At 37.0% G+C, this 19,150-nt stretch overlaps 4 protein-coding genes across 4 annotated transcripts; 2 read left to right on the top strand and 2 right to left on the bottom strand.

The window, feature by feature from the left end:
- Positions 1-800: 800 nt before the first annotated feature.
- Positions 801-1,643, bottom strand: LOC136978307 (uncharacterized). The gene has a single exon (XM_067274014.1). It carries the CDS (start codon positions 1,641-1,643, stop codon positions 801-803), a length of 843 nt encoding a protein of 280 aa, XP_067130115.1.
- A 1,429-nt stretch (positions 1,644-3,072) lies between these two features.
- On the top strand, positions 3,073-3,849 carry LOC136978306 (uncharacterized). Its single transcript, XM_067274013.1, has one exon. The coding sequence runs from the start codon at positions 3,073-3,075 to the stop codon at positions 3,847-3,849; it is 777 nt and encodes a 258-aa protein (XP_067130114.1).
- Positions 3,850-9,415: 5,566 nt separating this feature from the next.
- On the bottom strand, positions 9,416-10,294 carry LOC136978305 (uncharacterized). The gene has a single exon (XM_067274012.1). It carries the CDS (start codon positions 10,292-10,294, stop codon positions 9,416-9,418), a length of 879 nt encoding a protein of 292 aa, XP_067130113.1.
- A 3,392-nt stretch (positions 10,295-13,686) lies between these two features.
- LOC136978304 (putative nuclease HARBI1) lies at positions 13,687-14,828 on the top strand. The gene is made up of 2 exons (XM_067274011.1): positions 13,687-13,946; positions 14,392-14,828. The coding sequence occupies exons 1-2, from the start codon at positions 13,772-13,774 to the stop codon at positions 14,826-14,828; spliced, it is 612 nt and encodes a 203-aa protein (XP_067130112.1). The 5' UTR covers positions 13,687-13,771.
- The last annotated feature ends 4,322 nt before the right edge of the window (positions 14,829-19,150 follow it).

Here is a 19,150-nt window from a genome sequence, read left to right as displayed (position 1 = left end):
TCACCATTACTGACATGTTTTGCATTTTCTCCTGACGGGATTGTATTCAACGATGAAAAACCTATCAAGCTGCTTGAAGTAAAGTGCCCCAAAATTGGTGCAGAAAAATCTGCAAAAGAAATGGTGCTATCTCTTAAGTATATAGTACACGATGGACATGGCAATTACAGCTTAAAAAAATCACATATATTATGGGCAGGTACAATTAGGTTTGGCTATATTAAATTTAAATTCATGTGATTTTGTAATATTCAGTAGCAAAGACCAAACCCTTAAAACCCTTGAAGTTTTAGCAGATTATAGTTTTATTCATAAATTGACAGAAAAGCTACTAAATGATTTTACCAAAATTATTTTTCCTTACCTATGCAGACATAATTCTTAAATACAATCATGCTTTTTCCATCAGAAATCACTCTTAGAAGAAAATACACATTACTTTGAATTTTATTAACATTACAATATTAGCACCCAATTAAACAAATACAACAAATTAAAATAGTCATTTTCTTTTATTCAGTATTTTATTCATAATTTGCAAAGAAAGATATTTTCTTACAGATTTATGCAAAATAATTAGAGTTTTAAGTACTGATAATTTTATAAAACATGTTATGTTATGTTATGTTTTGGAATAAAATGTTTTGTCCTAACTAGTGCTTGAGTTCTTTATTATACAAAAATTGAAAAACAAAAATGAGTAAGCCTTATTAACTATGAGATTATAAAAAACAGTATTAAATTGCTGTTTAATACTGCTTAATTATATAGGGTCAAAATGAAAATGCTCACACCACTCTTCAAAATTTGTCATCACCCAATATTGGTCTAGATAAATTTACCACACCACAAATAATGGTTAGAATTTTGTCAATATGTGGCAGTAAAGTCCAGTCTAATTTTTGTTTTAAAACAGCAAATAGTTTCATTCTCTGAATAGCACGTTCAACATGTACCCTGGCCTTTGCTATTTCTGCAGTTTCCAGTGCATCATGCTTACTTAACTGATTTTGATTTCTTATGAATGGTGGGCGTACTAAACCAATAGCTCTAGCAGAACAAGCATCTTCTATATGAAAACCTTTATCCGTCATTACTTGATCTGCATAAGGATCCAGTAAATTTAACAAATTTGATTCCTCAAATATGGCTTTGTCAGATGCCCTACCTCCATATGCTTTACTTAAATAGGTGATAAGACCAGATGAGGCAATTCCAACTAATACTTTAACAGTATGCTTACCATAGTAATGGGAGTAAGTTAATATTCTGCAACAAATACACTTTGGTTTTTGAACCAAAACTTCAGTGCAGTTCAAAATCACACGAACTTTGCTGTATTTTTGAAAGCACAAAGGTAAGTTTTTCATTATCTCTTCTTTGGAAGGCCACACAATCGCAGCACCTAATACTTGACTCAGATAAGCAATAATATTGAAAAATATTATTTTAATATTGAAAAATATTATTCTACATGTTGTCATGGAAATTTGAAATAAAACTGAAACACAAGCAAAGGGCAAGGCCAGTTTTAACTTCATCATAACAAGAACAATTTTGACTTTAGTAGATATTGTAGTAGGCTTATAAGCAGTATCGTTGGACTGCAACTCACTAACACAGGCAGAGATGGTAGCAAGCATTTTAAAACTGTTTAAACCTGTGAGAATATTCAATTCATTGTCTGATTTTATTAAGTCAAACACAGTAAATTTTAAGGTTGAATCTAAAAGTGTATTCACTTAAATTCCTTTTTCCATCAAAATATCCTTCTCCTCCTGAATGTTGGACTTTTCACTTAAATTTAAGAGCGCCGTAGCTGCATCTTTTTCTGCTTGTGATACTGATGTCATATCTTCATCCTCCTCTATTTGTGATGTCATTTGTTGATCTGTGCATGCACAGCAGACAATAGATGATTTAGAGCAGGATGTACTGGGCTGTGACAATTCCAAAATGTTGGTGTCATTATGAAGTTGATATGTAGATTTTTCCTTGATATACGTTTTCTTATTTGCCGATTTCAATCATTATAAGATCTTGTTTTGGCATAGCGTTATTAAAGAAATGCATCTGACAAAATAAAGAAACAAACTTTATTCCGTATTTCTTGTCTTTTTTGGGCACGAATGGATCTTTGCTCAGCAATCTGTTTTGAGGTGGTTGTATCAAACTTCCTTATCGGTATGTTTTTAGTTGGATACGAATTAGGTTTTAAATAATGACGATCACATGGTAAACCTATGAAAACGCAAGTGCCGTATGTGATAACAGTTAAAATATACTTATAAGAAATGTTTTTGTTACCTGGCAAATAGTAATCGTCTTTGTCAAAATGCAAACTGCAAACGTATGTAGATTTCGTTGATTGCTTTCCTAACTTTAGTTTTATTTCCCACTTTTTTCTCAGTAATTTATCTTTTGGGAATGTATGCATATGTACTGAGTTTGATGTACGACTTTAGACTTACATCCAAATACACAGCAATACTTATTATTTACCATTGTAGGTTAAATACTTTAGTAATTCTTACTGACTACAGACACATTATACCCATAGTAGTCGCCATTATGTAGTTCGCGCTAACACCGGTAGATGTCAGATCGATCGTCGGCACAAGCGAATTATAATCAAATTTGATACGCTGATTACGAATATGATATTCATTTTCGCCCCAGTCAATTATTTACATAAAAAAAATTAAAACGATTTTTTTAAAGTAAGTAAAAACAAAAGGGAAAAGTTATTTCTGTCAAAATATGAGAAAGGATTAGTTTACAGCTTCGGGATACGCTAGACGAAGGTTTAAACTAAAAAAAACGTTTAAACTGAAACAAATACACTGGTAGTCTGTTGTGTCGAATTCGTTGCTTTGAACACGATTTGCTAGTCGATAATATTCTGAAAGTTTTATTTGAATATGGCAAATAGATTTCCAAATCTTACGGAATTTCGCCTCAAAAATTTATTCCAAATATCGGCCACTAACAGGGAGGCGATTAACTGGGCTCAACAACACGGTTTGTTGAAGAGTGATTATTTGTGATGGCAATTGCGTGGGATACAACGAAATGCGATTAGAAAACAATAATTCTATGGATGGTGTCATCTGGCGTTGTTCAACAGGTCGGGTTTGTAGGAAACAGGCGTCAATTCGAAAATTTTCATTTTTTTCGGGAAGCCATATTGAAGTTTTCAAGATCTTGCAACTGATGTATCTGTGGGCTTATGAAGTAGATAAGCAGGACTTTTTACAGAGAGAGTTGGAAATCAGAAGTGCCCATACGATTGTTGATTGGAAACAATTTTGTAGGGACATTTGTCACGAATATTTTTTGCTCAATCCGATCGTTCTGGGAGGCAGAGGTCATACTGTGGAGATCGACGAAAGTTGTTTTGTTCGTCGAAAGTACGAACGTGGTCATCGCGTTAGAGAACAATGGGTTTTTGGTGATTTCGATGTGGAAACAAAGGAAAGTTTCCTGGTGACTGTAGACAGGCGCGATGCTGGCACTTTGTTGCCTATTTTGCAACAGTTCGTGCTCCCTGGGACTACTGTTGTCTCGGATTTGTGGGCAGCATACAATACAGTGGAGAATGTGGGATATCAGCATTTGACCGTAAACCATTCGATTAATTTCGTTGACCCCCTTACTCACGCTACAACCAATCACGTAGAATCTGTTTGGCAGAAAGCCAAGGAAAAAAACAAACGCAGATTCAGTACCCATCGTACTATGCTAGATAACTATTCGGCAGGATTTTTGTGGTGTCAGCGTTTTCAAAAAGACGCATTTCATAACTTGGTTGAGCATGTTCGTTTAGTGTATCCCGAAGCAGCACAGTGATTACGTTTTATTTTTATTTTGTGAAATTTAGTTAAAAGTTTGTTAATTTTGCACTGGCGTATTTTGAAAAATAAAAAAATATCAAAAAATTAAAACAATTTTTTTAATGTAAATAATTGACTGGGGCGAAAATGAATATCATATTCGTAATCAGCGTATCAAATTTGACTATAATCGATCAAATTTTGAAAAAAATTGAAAAATTTTTTCCGTACCGGCTAAACTGCATAAGTGCCGAATTTTGAATAAACATTAATTTCTTCAAAACTGCAGCTTACATTGTGTATATAAGAAATAAACTTTATACACTATAGTTTGATATATTTTAATTAATTAATATTAACATTTACTGCTTTCAAAATATATAAAAGTATAAATTTTAAATTATAGTAACAAATTATAAAATATATTAAACATAAGATAATGTATTTATAATTAAAGAGTAATATGGAATTAATTTTCTCTTATTTATAGAAAAATGAATGTATAAAATTATTGACAATATATGAAAATCGTATATAAGAGGATATGTTTCCCAAATAATGACATTTTAGTCACATTAACATGATTTTGTTAAATACTATTTATTAATTGTATATGAAATATTGTTTAATACAAAATTGTTGATGTTCATATAACAATATGAACATGAATATACATATGTGGGGGAGTTGGCAAATAGTTGGCGCTGTTGGTGACTTTTTGTCAAAGCTCAGTAGTACAGTTCGAGTGTTTCATTGCTTAAGTTTAAAAGTATGATTTATCAGATAATCTTGATAAACACGAATAGACTTTGTTTAAGCCTAATTAGATGCTTGTTGATTATCTCAGGAATAGAACCCAATCCAGGCCCTTTGAATAGATCACCTCAAGCTACAGAGTGCGAAGATATACAAAAACGAAGGCGTGGAAGACCCCGAAAAAGGTAATATGGGTAATACTGATAAGAGCAATTTAATGGAATTTGTAGAAGAAGATCAAGATGTAAAATCCTCTTCAAAAGAAATAACCGGGACAATAAGGGACGCGAATATCCAGGACTATTTTGTGAAGACTTCAGAAGTGAAAGAGCAAGAAGCTGATGAGTCGAAGTATACCATTAAAGCGGTTTACGACTTGATACAGGAAAAGTTTAACTCTGAAAAGTTAAAAGCTAAACTCTGAGTTGAGTACAATTAAAGCTGAAGTAATATCATTGAAGAAGGAAAATAAAGACTTGAAGGAGGAGTTGAATAGGGTTTTTCGAAGAATGAATACACTAGAACAAGATATCAGGACAGGCAAACAACTGAGAGGTATGTTAGAATTTCAGATCAATAAGTCTATGAATGAAAGAAACTTAAACAACATTATAATTTTGAATTGGTTGGTTGGTTAGTTCTAGTTTTTGGCACAAGAGCCATACAGGCCATGCTGCGCCATGACAAATGGTAAAATTAAACAAAGCTAAACACATATATCACGTAACGTCAATACAACACAAAAACACAAACAAACAGAACAACACAAATATAAATATATAATAAATAAATAAGTTAACTTAAATCTCTCTATTAATATTTATAACTTTCAAAAAGTTCAGTATCTTATCAAGATTTGGCCTCTGGCCCAAAATCTCTCTCAAATTTGCATTTCCAAAATGCTGTCTGCGACTCTGGTCAAAAGCAACACAGTTGTAAAGTATATGTTTAACACTTAAAGTACAAATGCAATACTGGCATACTGGCTGGTCATCACCCTTCAAAAGGTATTGATGAGTCAGTTGAGTATGTCCAATTCTCAGATAAGTAAGAATGACTTCAGATCTCCTATCATACTGTTTGTTGTGTGTCCAATTTTCTATTATAGGTTTGATCTCGTAAAGTTTATTGTGGACTTGTTCGTTCCACACATTTTGCCATCTCTCTGCTAGTCGTTTTTTAACAACCAGCTTCAAGTCACCTCCTTCAATAAACATTGTATGCTGAAAAGGACTTGCTGACTTTGCAGCTGCGTCAGCTTCTTCATTCCCTCTTATACCTACATGGCCTGGGACCCAACAAAATTTTACAAAAATATTACTTGCAATAAGATGGCAAAACAGTTTGCGAATTTTAATCACTATAGAGTGAGAACTAGGTTCATGTGAGATCAAAGCCTGAAGTGCACTAACTGAGTCAGTGTAAATAACACAGCAACGATGACCTTTCCTAATTACATATTTTAAGGCTAGGTAAATAGCCTGCAACTCTGCAGTAAAGATGGAAGAATTCGATGCAATTTGTTCTGCCACGATCTCATCCTGGCAGACAAAGGCTGAGCCAACGTAATCAACCGATTTCGATCCATCAGTATAAATAGAAATTAAATTCCTGTCGTGGTGTTGAATTTCTGCAAAGTGCTGCCTATAGATGTAGTCCGGGGTGGATTCCTTAGGAAACTGCTTTAAGCTAATGTCAACATTTATCGCAGGAGTTGACCGAGGTGATATATTATCCACCTCAGCCTGTGAAATGTTGCTTGTGTCCAGGTCAATCGTGCTGCTTACATTCTCCATTCTAATGTCGAATGTAGGGACACAACTTAAGCGAGCTGAAAATAATCTTTTCAGCTGAGTATCTGATACTCTACAATAAACTGAAGGTTTAGCCAAAGATTTCTGTTTAATGTAATAGAACAGAGACAACTGCTCTCTCCTGAGAGATAGTGGAGGCTCATAAGCATCTACGTACAAACTTTGGACAGGAGAAGTTCGAAACGCACCAGTGCACAAACGCAATGCTTGATGGTGGATTGGATCCAGCATCCGAAGAGTAGATTCTCGCGCAGAGCCATACACAATACATCCATAATCAAGCTTAGAGTGAACAAGGGCTCTATATATTCTGAGCATTGAACATTTGTCTGCTCCCCAGAATGAGCAGCATAATACCTTTAAAAGGTTCAGAGATTTTAAACATCTACTCTTCAAATTGCGCAAGTGTGGTAAGAAAGTCAATTTATGGTCAAACACGACACCCAAAAATTTTGCTTCGTTGACCATTGGGATTTTAACCCCATTTAGGTAAATTTCAGGGTCCAGGTGCAAACCACGCCTTCGGCAAAAGTGAATGCACGACGTCTTCTCTACGTTAAAGCTGAAACCATTGGTCTTGGACCAATTGTCTATGCGATTTAGGGAGGTTTGCAGTTGTCTCTCAATAAAACTCATATTACTAGACTGGCAGGAGATCTGAAAGTCATCCACATACAGAGAGTGTTTCACACTGGGAGGGAGACATTTAGCTATGCTGTTAATTTTAATTAGAAACAGAGTCACACTCAAAATAGAACCTTGAGGAACACCTTCTTCTTGTGTGTAAGGCCTAGATAAAGTTGTGCCCATCCTGACTTGGAATCTTCGATTCCGTAAAAAGTTTTTTATGAAAGTTGGCAAATTACCCCGCAATCCGAATTGGTGCAGATCACGAAGTATTCCGTATCGCCAGCAGCGATCACAGGCCTTCTCTATATCGAAAAACACAGACAATAAGGGCTGTCGTCTAACGAACGCTTCACGTATGGATGCTTGAAGGTTTACTGAATTGTCCGTGGTACTTCTGTTCCTACGAAATCCACTCTGATGTGGTGAAAAGTAATCCTTTTCCTCTAAGAGGAACATCAGGCGTCTGTTTACCATTCTCTCAAAAAGTTTACAGAGACAACTCGTAAGAGAGATTGGTCTGTAATTAGAGGAATTCTTGCAGTCTTTACCTGGCTTGGGAATGGGAATAATGATTGATAGCCTCCAAGAGTCAGGAAAAGTATGTTCTGTCCATATTCTGTTAAACAGATTCAAAAGATTAAAAGAATTGTCAGACAATTCCGTTTATAATCATGCTGTAGTGGATTTTATCCGGGCCTACAGCAGTATTCCCCGAGCGAGACATCGCTCTATGTAATTCGATTGTGGTGAATGGCACATTATATTCCTCATTAGATGAGAAGTGAAAGTTTAAGTACTGTTTTTCACTTTGGGCTTTATAAACCTGAAAATCCCTTGCATACATAATATTGCTGGATGAAGCCGAAAACGTCTCACTCAACAAATCAGCAATACCTTGTATATCACTGATTATTGTGCCATTATTTTCCAACATGGACAGGGAATGAGAAGCATATTTCCCATTAATTTTATGGATTTTATCCCAGACTGCTTTTGAGCTGGTGGAAGATGTTATGCTAGATACATACTTCCTCCAAGAATCCCTTTGGCTTTGCCTCCTTATTTTCCTGGCATTTGCCTTTGCTTTTTTAAAAGCAATCAAATTCTCAGCAGTGAGATATCTTCTGAAAATCCCCCATGCTTTCTTTTGCTTTTTAAATGCTGCCTCGCAATTCTGATCCCACCATGGTTTCGGATGTTTTGGATATCTGGTTGATGTTATCCCCATTGTTTTTTCAGCTGCCTGAATAATAGTCGATGTGACGGCTTCAACTGCATCATTGATATCAGCAGTATTGACCATTTCCTCAGTGATTTTAGCCAAAGAAGAAAATGCAGGCCAATCTGCTGTTTCAAGTTTCCAGCGTGGTGGACGGGCTGTTTCACAGCTTTCTCTGCCTCGATATTTTAGAAATATTGGGAAGTGGTCACTAGAGAGTGGATTAGATCCAACCCCCCATGTAAATGCTGAAAACAAGTTCGGACTGGCTAATGATAAATCAATGGCAGTGAATGTTCTTGTTGGGGCATGGAAGTATGTCACTTCTCCGGTATTAAATATATACAGTTGGTGATTGCCTATAAATCTCTCAATGGCCCTGCCACGACGATTGATGTCGGGACTGCCCCACATTGGATTGTGGCCATTGAAATCACCGAGTAAAAGGAATGGAGTTGGCAGCTGTTCAACCAAGGCATCCAATTCATCGTCATTGACTCTGACATCTGGTGGCAAGTATATGGAACAAACTGTGACAGTAACGCCAATTGAAATTCTGACTGCCACAGCTTGCAGCTCTGTTGTTATTTGTACCGGTAAAGACGGGATGCAGTTTGAAACCAGTACAGCCACCTCCACTGGCAGGTGTGGCTGTCATCATCTTTACGGTAGAGATCGAATCCTTTTAAAGAAATTCTTTCTCCAGATTTCGAATGTGTTTCCTGAAGTGCCACGCAGAGAGATAAAGTAGACGATGTCAGGTGTTTAATGTCAGAGAAGTTGTTGCGAAAACCACGACAGTTCCATTGGATTATTTTATAATCCATTATGTGTTTGAGGCAGCATTCTTTGTAAAGGTATCCCTCTTTAATTTTACAGCCGATTTGCCTTTTGGAGGTGAGGCTGGTGGTGTAACCACCTTATTAGTCTCCTCATCTGAGAAGTCAGAAAACTCACTCATAGACTGAGTCTCTGATCTTTTAGATTTAGAGAGGGCTGATTTTAATTTTTGTTTGTTGAGTGGGTTCTTATTAGCTTTTTTTGAACCCACATTTCTGGTTACTACCCCTGCTTTAGGTAGGGGTGTTCTTTTCTTTATACTCTCCTTTTCTTCTGTTTCTTTGGATTGAGTTAATAAACATCTAGCATGGCGAGTGAGAGATTCATTTGGTGAAACGAAAATGTCTGTCTGAACCCCACGTGTGTTTGTGGACTTCAAAACAGACAGCAAATGTTTTCTGTTTCACTGGTGCACTTACAGTGGCCATGCGCCGAGCCTCTGGGTAAGGTATGTTGTTCACTGTTTTTAGGCATTGAATTTCTTTTTCTCTTTGCCATGCAGGGCATTTCCGAGAATAGGCAAGATGGGCATCCTGGCAGTTCACACATTGTGGAGTACTTTTACATTCAGTACTGTTGTGGCCTTCAGTTCCACACTGTGCACATAAGCTTTTGCCTCGGCAGGAGGTCTGGGAATGTCCAAATCGCTGGCATTTGAAACAACGCAGCGGATTTGGAACGTATGGTCGAACTGGGCATCGAAGATATCCCGCAGTAACGAATGATGGCAATGTTGGCTTTCCAAAAGTGAGAATCAGATGTTTAGTCGGTATCAGCTTGCCATCACGACGAATGGAGATGCGTCGGACGGCAGTGACACCTTGATCTGCAAGACCGATCTGGATGTCTGATTCATCTTCAGACATCAGATCGACCTCAGATATCACACCACGTGACGAGTTCAAACTTGTGTGTGGTGTGATAATGACAGTTATGTCTCCTAGAGATTTAGTTTTTAAAAGCTTTGCTGACTGTTGAGGAGAGGCTGCCTCTACAAGTAAATCTCCTGACCTCAATTTTTGGATTTTTTTAAGATGCCCAATGGTTGATTCAAATAATTTTTGGATCAAAAAGGGGGAACATTTGGACAGAGATGTTTCTCCCGTAGCATGAACAATAAGGTAAGCTGGTTGGTTGGTAGAAGTAAAATCCCTTGGTGGTGATGCATTGGTGCATGGTGTTTTAGATTTTATTGAATCCATATTGAAAAATTATTATTCAGCTCCCGGTGACCCCACCCACCATGGGGCCCAACAAGGGGATGCCGTCACATGGGAGATTCCCATAGACCGTCACACCAGGGTTTCCCAAGAGCTATACCCTCACAATGCAGTCAAGAAGAGCACATCTTGTCTGACGTGTCCGCCCGGTCTGCATCGATCAGTTGACTCCAAGCCGAGGTCAACAATGACTCAACGACCAGCCGATTGACTCAAACGGAGCCTGATTTGAGCCTCCCGTTTATCCGAAGCAGGGGCCAAAGCAGTGTGTTGGGGACGTTATGTTGCCCCTCAACTACCAGGATCCCCGTTTCCGGCATACGGGTCACCACGCACGGCAAACACGTGGGTGGGCGTTCAGATCCCAGGGATGGTAAAGAAGAGTTACTAAACCATCTCTGGGAGGTCCCCTCACCACGGACAGGAACCCACATCGAGGGGGTCAGGAGAGAGAACTTGGTCCTTTAAATAATTATGAAAAATTAATTGAGTTGTTAGATACTTGTCACGTCAATTATTGTTTGACAATTTACGGCAGAGATACAAACAGTCATGGTACGACAACAGATGTTATTATTACAAGATTAGAAAACAGAGGAGCTTATCATGTTTTAGGAAAACTAATCTCCAATCAGATTGGAAAAGATATGTAGAAAATAAAAAGAATCTATAGAAGTTTTTTGAAAGCCAAAAAGAGGAGATTTTTTTCTGATTTAAACAACAGTCTGATAGAAATGAAAGATCCGAAAAAGTTTTGGGGTATAATAAATAGGTTCTGCCGACCGGTTACCCAGAGGAAGAGGCCTGTGTATATATCAGATAGCATATGGCAGAAGTATTTTGAATGGTTTTCTGCAGTGTATCGGCTTAAGAAAAATCGAAATTTTATGGATAACTCACATGTTGACATAAGTCTCATGGAAAAAATTTTTAACGTTTAAGAAATACATCGCTGCATTGGGAAGCTCAAAAATAGAACTGCAACCGGAAGTGACGACATTCCTAATGTAGTGATCAAAAAGTTAACAATACCAATACTTGACTACCTGGCCAGACAATTCAATGGTTTTTATAATAACGGAGTAGTTCCTGTTGAATGGAATAAGGTGATATTTCATGTTATATAAAAAAGGAGATAGACCGGACCCTGGAAATTATCGTCCTATCGCCTTACTATCGGCGTTCCGAAAACTCTTTACAACAGTGCTAGTGACAAAATTTAATGAGTGGATAGATCAAGGTAATTTGAAAAACCCAACCCAATTTGCCTTTATTAAGAAAGGTGGCACGCAGCTGGCCTTATTTATAATGTTGGCAATTGTTCAAATACAGCTATATAGGAAAAGACAAAGTATTTGCATTATTTCTAGACCTAGAGAAAGCTTACGACTCAGTAAGTATCAGCGACTTACAAAATAAAATGTCATGATATCGAGCAGATAGTTCAATGGTGAAAATAGTTGGTTTACTATTCGGACAATACAAAGCAATTATTAGAAAGGATAATAAACAGTGTAAACCTTTCAAGATAGAACGTGGTTTGTTACAGGGAGACCCCTGGTCTCCACATCTTTTTAATTTTTATACCTTTGATTTAAACAATAGTTTTACTAATGATAACAATGAATTTACCGTCGATGAGATTGTTATCCATTCCATTGCTTATGCTGATGACATTGTTATCATTGCTCCAACAGCAGCTGCTCTGAGGAGAAAAATTCAAGCAATTACCAAATATTTTAAGGAATTAAAATTAAATATTAATCCAAAAAAATCATATGTTATGGTATTTAGAAATGGGTCTAGACTGCCCAAAAGGAACACGTCCTTTCACATCAACAATGTAGAACTAAAAATGGTAAACGAGATTAAGTTTCTTGGAATAATTTTAACTCCCATGATATCCTTTGACAGACAAATCAAGGCAACGATGGTTAAGGCTGACAGATTAATCAATGGTGCAATTAAGTTATTTGCTATAACTAATTTAAAAAATATCCAAGTACTGTACAGTTTAACTTGTTTAACGCAATAGTTTACAATGCAATAAGCTACGCTTCACCTATCTGGTGCTTATCTAATTACCAGAAGTTAGATGTGATTCAGAACAAATTTATCCGTAGAATGTTCTTATTAGAGTTCAAAGTGCCAGGTAGCGCTTTAAGGTTAGAGTTAAGTAAATTCAGTCTCACTGCACTATTTATTAAAAGATGTGTGAAATTGCTTATAAAACATATGGACAGTGGTTATATTGCATCTAGGCTTGTACACTTATTGTACCGTAAATCATTACTAAAAGTTTCAAAAAGGAATTAGATTGGTCAATTGACAAAAGTGATAATTAGATTTGGTTCTTCAATAGAACTGTTAATATACTGTCCAGAAATCAGTCAGGACCTATGTAACCAATTAACCTGAAATGTATTGGATAATTCATTGTTTCAAGATATAGAAGATATTTGGTTATGAATTTCAACGAAGTGGTACAGCACAATATTGACCTTTCCTAATATAAATAGCTATATGATATCTAATTTACCTTTCAATGTGAAGAGGTTCTTTATTCAACTCCGTCTCAACAGCGATGTTATATTGATAGACAATAAGTTATATGTGTATTCTAATAATTTGTGTCCAAGATGTAACATGGACTTCTCAAAATTTCATTTGTTATGTGTATGTGAAATGGCTAATGATATCAGGAAAAAATTTGATCTCTTGTGTTTAAAGAAATGTTCTACGGAAAGTGCGATGTACATTATGTTTCATATGGCAACATAATTATACAAATTATAGATTGTACTTAATGTTAAAAAATTTGTATTGATTAATGAGAAGAACTGATTGTTGACAACATCACCCCCTTTGTAACAGGTTATGCCTAATACGATTAAAGAATATTTAATTGATTAAATATACATATGCCTATAAAAATTTTTATAGATAACTTTTTGAAATATAATATTTGTGAGCTGCATTATAGTTTTCTTAAATTTGTTTTCTTGTAGGTATTATGTGCTCTTAGATTTTTTGCTTCTGGTTCTTATCAGATGCCAGTAGCTCAAGATAATACGTTAGAAATTAGCCAGCCATCAGTGAGCCATTGCATAACGACAGTAAGCAAGGCAATAAATGTGGTTCTTCTACATCGCTGGATAAAATTTCCAAGTTCTGAAACAGAGATGACGACAGTAAAACAAAAATTCATGAGTTTAGGTGGCTTTCCGGGAGTGATAGGTGCTATTGATGGTGCAATTATAGGAATGTGAGTTCCATCACTTAATGATCCCGACCATAAAGAATTTACGTACGCCAATCGAAAAGGATATCGTTCCATAAATACACAAATAGTAAGTAAAAGACAAACTTTTTGGATTATATTTTAAATGGTTTTAGTACATAAATTATCAAATTTCTTATTAAATTATAAATATCATTTCGTGACACAAAAATAATACAATGAATTATTATATTTTCATTATTTGTCAGGTGTGTGATCCCGACATGAAAATAAATAGCATTAATGCAAAATTTCCAGGATCAACACATGATTCATATATATGGAAAAGCTGCAATTTAAGACAAGCTTTTATAGAGGGAAGAATCAAAACAAATAATAATGCTTGGTTAATAGGTTAGTAAAATTAAACCAACAGATTTTTGATATTGAATATTACATATTCTTTAGATTTTTCTAAATAATACATCCTATATGTAATAGTCAATTTATTTTTAGTTATTTTATTTTACAAATTACATGGTAATACAGTATTCACTTAGTTTATTAGAAACAATGGTACTGAAGTTGTATATGAAATGAATATATTGATATTTTCACTTGTACACATGAAACTTCATTGAAAGTTTAGAATATTTTATTTATTATATGTAAATAGAACAGCAAAAATATTAAAAGTTTAATCAAAACAAGGCAGAGAAGACCATGGTTACACAATATCTTTTGTGTCATATGTCAATTGTCTTTATTTTATAATATATTTTAACTGTCTTTATTAATATCGATGTTTTTCATTTCACTTTATTATAAATATATACATATAAATAAATATATATGAAAGTATGGAAAAATTCATTTACCAAAATTTTTTTCTTTCTTTTTATACGTGATAGTGGCTATCCAATGGAACCATGGCTTCTGACACCTATATTAGATGCTCAGCAGCAAAATAAGCAAAACTATAATAGAAGCTTGACATCAACGAGAATCATTGTAGAACGATGTAATGGACTTCTAAAGTCCCGATTCAGATGTATACACAAGCACAGAGTGTTAAATTATTCACTTTACAAAGCTGAATTAATAATTAATGCATGTGCTGTTTTACACAATATGCGCATAGTACGTAAAATTTCTCTTGATAAGAATATAGATTTATATGACGAAATTATAGGAGAAATGGAATTTTCTACAGTTTCCAGACTTGGAGATGAAGTCTCACTTAGCAACAAAGCCAGAGAAATACAAAAACAACTGCTCAAAAGCCATTTTATGTGAATTTTGATTCTCGTTAATGTCAACGATGTATTTTATATGTAAATAAAAATTATAATTCTTATATTGACTAATTTATATTCTGTAAATTTTAAACAATAGAAGCATTTATACTTAATCCCTTCGTTTAACCTTTGTATCCAGTACTACTTTACTGTCCAAAAACAAACGTTTTCTGCCTCACTCGAGGTCTGCTTCAGGTTACTCGAACAAAAGAACAAATTAGAGCCGGATTCCAAATTATTTGAATTAATTTCTCGAGGAACTTTTAAAATATATTCGAATATAATTTTGATTATACGCGTGCGCTATGAAGCGATGTCATTTTCGTATTCTTCACATACGTAACGCCACGCGTATGAAAAAGCGTTGCCGTCCTTAAAGTTTATGCATTTCCCTGCACGGCCGGTCCTGTAAATTTCTAGGGCTTCGAGGGCCCTGATGTCATCCGTCTGAAAGGCTCTATTTATCAATCTGGCGTTGTTCAGGTCCGCGTGAATTTCTGGATCGGTGGCGTAGGTGGATAAGGCAGTGGTACATCGAGCATGGCTTATATCGTATCTGTGCTCCTTGACCCTCTGTTGGATTGAACGTTTCGTGGAGCCAATGTATACTAATTCTCGCCCAAATCTGTCATCTCTCACTGGGATACTGTATACCCCCAGTGCTCGAAGAGGGTTCAATTTGTCCTTGGCGTTGCGCAACAATTTATATATATCTTGTGACCTTTTGTATGCCACTCTGGTACCCATTTTGGTTGCGATTTCTTTGTATAAGGTCTTCAATCGCCGGTTGTATTAGACTACCGTGTATCGTCTGGTCGATTCTTGCATCCGACCAATGGATACGCAAGATACAACCAGTACACATGGGGATCGGATGCAAGAATCGACCAGACGATACACGGTAGTCTAATACAACCGGCGATTGAAGACCTTATACAAAGAAATCGCAACCAAAATGGGTACCAGAGTGGCATACAAAAGGTCACAAGATATATATAAATTGTTGCGCAACGCCAAGGACAAATTGAACCCTCTTCGAGCACCGGGGGTATACAGTATCCCAGTGAGAGATGACAGATTTGGGCGAGAATTAGTATACATTGGCTCCACGAAACGTTCAATCCAACAGAGGGTCAAGGAGCACAGATACGATATAAGCCATGCTCGATGTACCACCGCCTTATCCACCTACGCCACCGATCCAGAAATTCACGCAGACCTGAACAACGCCAGATTGATAAATAAAGCCTTTCAGACAAATGACATCAGGGCCCTCGAAGCCCTAGAAATATACAGGACCGGCCGTGCAGGGAAATGCATAAACTTTAAGGACGGCAACGCTTTTTCATACGCGTGGCGTTACGTATGTGAAGAATACGAAAATGACATCGCTTCATAGCGCACGCGTATAATCAAAATTATATTCGAATATATTTTAAAAGTTCCTCGAAAAATTAATTCAAATAATTTGGAATCCGGCTCTAATTTGTTCTTTTGTTCGAGTAACCTGAAGCAGACCTCGAGTGAGGCCGAAAACGTTTGTTTTTGGACAGTAAAGTAGTACCGGATACAAAGGTTAAACAAAGGGATTAACACTGTCATTATTACTTAACACTTTGGTGTAACACAATTGCTTAAATTTGGTACACAGGGTACCAAATTTCAACTCCTAACCGTTTGGGCTCTGCACTGATTATTATTATTACGATGTTGGGTTAAGTGAGATATACTAGGTTAACACCGGTGGCTGTGTACTATGCCGGACCAGAGTCAAGGCATAGTAACCAAAACAGAAATTAAACAAGTGTATCAGTGTGTGTGTCTGTATTCAGGAATTTTCTCACAATATGACATGTATTCAATATAGTGGCTTTCTGCAGTGTGATGTATGTGTTTCTATTCAATTCCAATGTGCCCAGGCTTTTGTGTAGTATGTGTGGTATGACACCTGTAGAGGAGAGAACAACAGGTACAATAAGCACCCTATCCATCCTCCACAGATGCCTTATTTCCTGGGCGAGTTCTGTGTACTTGCTAATTTTTTCAGTGCATGCGTTTTGTATATTGTGAGTGTTTGGAATGGATATGTCTATAATGTATGTGATTTTATAGTGTTTGTCAATGAGTGTGATGTCTGGTCTGTTGTGGTAAATTGTTTTATCTGTGATTATGGCTCTGTCGTAGTACATTTGTGCGTGTTGTTTTCCAGTACTGTCTGTGGGATGTATTTGCAGTATGGTTCGTGGATGTCTAATAATTTGTGTTTCTTTGCAAGCTCTTGGTGTATTATATTTGCTACTTGATTATGTCTGTGTAAATAATCTGTCTGTGCCAAGAGCTTGCAACCAGAGGTGATAGGTTGTATAGTTTCTGGCATGACGTGACATTTTCTGTGCGAGGATTTGCGCCTCTTAGTGAAAGGGGCGAAGTTGACCCGACTCGCTTTAGGTCAGGATGTCGCGAAACCGGCCTTTACCGTATGGGAGTTAGTGGTCTGGACGCAAAGGGACTCACACAGAGACCATATTTATAAATTTTTCCGCGTTTATTCAGAGACAATCATGCTTACAGACAAAGCCGAATGGATGTGTCGCAGCCGTACTGTCTCTTCCGTCGATCCTGGGTGTTCTCCGCCGAATCGGGTATTGGAGGTCCGAGGTGAAGAAAGTCGTCGGGAAGTTGAGTCCTTATAGTCCCTGCGCCCGGAGTCTCTCGAATCTCGAATCTCCTTTTCTGTCTTCCGTCGGTATCCTTAAGGTTTCTTCTCTCGCTCGAGTATCTGCAGTCCGTACACAAGGGTTGACGCTCTCGATTACCACACACACACCCTTGTCCCGGGAATTTCGGGCTTTTATAACCTTTCTTTCCCCGAAACCCCGAGCTTTTTGGTTGGTCCGAACGAGGGTCTTCTTTTTCTCTATTGGTCCCTGGTCTGTTGCCAGGGACGCAATTCGGGCCGCAGGGTCGCCGAAGATCCCCGAACTCCCCCTCCCGGGCCGCTCCCCGTCCGAGTCGGGTCAAGCCCTTCCCCAGACGACGGTCCCGTAAATTACATCTAAATGTGTTTTCTGACTTGGAGAAGGCGCAGCCGGGACCACTCGGCTCCGAATACCGCCTCCCTCGATGGAAAGCCGGACAGATTCCGCTTTGAACTCAATGCAACCCGATGACCCAAACTTACCCCGGTCGGTCGATCCCTCAGTTGCTCCCACGATCTACGATCGGGGATCTGTCAATTAGGTCAGGAATGTGACAATTAAATCGTCTCGCGCACCCATTTCTTTACCATCTCGATCTTGTTTACCGGATAAATCACGGGTTTAACGACTTTAACTCGACAACCACTTTGCCAACAGGGGGGGCGAACTTCCAACAGATGTCCGTTTAAGTTAGTTGTCCTGTTAAATTATTTACAAAACACAAAAAAAACGGATTCTAGAAACTAAAATTAGACTTCGAATAGGAAGAAAACAGTAATTATTATTATTATTATTATTATTATTTATATTCTCAACTCCCGGCCCCACATCTGCATGTGTCATTTGTGAGTGTTGCATCTTTGAGTATGTGTTTTCTGTAGTTTTTAGTATTTATGACCTGATCCTGTATGGCAATCACGAATCCTTCCGTCTCCCCAAAGAGGCATCCCCGAGCTAATCAGCTGTTTGACGCAGTTTTGTGAACAAAATCCTGGGCCAGATCATAAGGATGCCTGCCATGGAGTGCCTTTCGAGCCCACGATTGCTTAATGGTGTCGATGCTTTTTATATGTTGTGTTGTGTCCATATGATGTGAGTGTAAGTTTAATGGTGTGTTATTCGAGTCTGCTAGAGTTACTGCTTTATGTAATTGTGATGTTTCTTGTTTTTTGTAGAAAAACTCTCGCAGTGACTGTATTTGTTTGTAGTGAAGGTTAACTATGTCAATCAGGCCACGTCCGCCATCTTTACGTGGAAGGGTTAATCTTTCTGTGGCGGATTTAGGATGTTGTTGTTTATGTTTAGTAAGTGTAGTTCTTGTTTTCCTTTGGAGTTGCTCGAGATCTGTGTGAGTCCAATGTATAACTCCAAAAGAATATGTGAGTACTGGGATGACATATGTGTTTATTGCTTTAACTGTGTGTTTTGCATTGCTTTAACTCTGTTCTGAGAATAGCATTTAACCTACTTTGGTATTCTTTAATTAATCTTTGCTTTATTTGTGTATGTTCTGTTAGTTTGGCCTGTTGGAATCCTAAATACTTGTAGAACTCGCCCTCTTCCATGGATTCAATAATGTCTCCATTTCCAAGTGCAAAATCTTTCTTCAGGATTCCTTTTT

Source organism: Centruroides vittatus, unplaced genomic scaffold (assembly GCF_030686945.1).
Source record: "Centruroides vittatus isolate TY-2023 unplaced genomic scaffold, ASM3068694v2 contig_503, whole genome shotgun sequence".
NCBI lineage: Eukaryota > Metazoa > Arthropoda > Arachnida > Scorpiones > Buthidae > Centruroides > Centruroides vittatus.
The sequence above is the reverse complement of the archived record's forward strand: the minus strand, read 5'-3'. Positions and strand labels throughout refer to the sequence as shown.

Excerpts from the sequence above, each read along its gene's own strand:
- LOC136978306 (XM_067274013.1), top strand. The coding sequence starts at position 3,073 with ATGCGATTAGAAAACAATAATTCTATGGATGGTGTCATCTGGCGTTGT.
- LOC136978304 (XM_067274011.1), top strand. The coding sequence starts at position 13,772 with ATGAATTATTATATTTTCATTATTTGTCAGGTGTGTGATCCCGACATG. Across the intron at positions 13,947-14,391 it reads TAATAATGCTTGGTTAATAG|TATGGAAAAATTCATTTACC; the intron begins GTTAGTAAAATT and ends TATATATGAAAG.
- LOC136978307 (XM_067274014.1), bottom strand. The coding sequence starts at position 1,643 with ATGCTTGCTACCATCTCTGCCTGTGTTAGTGAGTTGCAGTCCAACGAT.
- LOC136978305 (XM_067274012.1), bottom strand. The coding sequence starts at position 10,294 with ATGGATTCAATAAAATCTAAAACACCATGCACCAATGCATCACCACCA.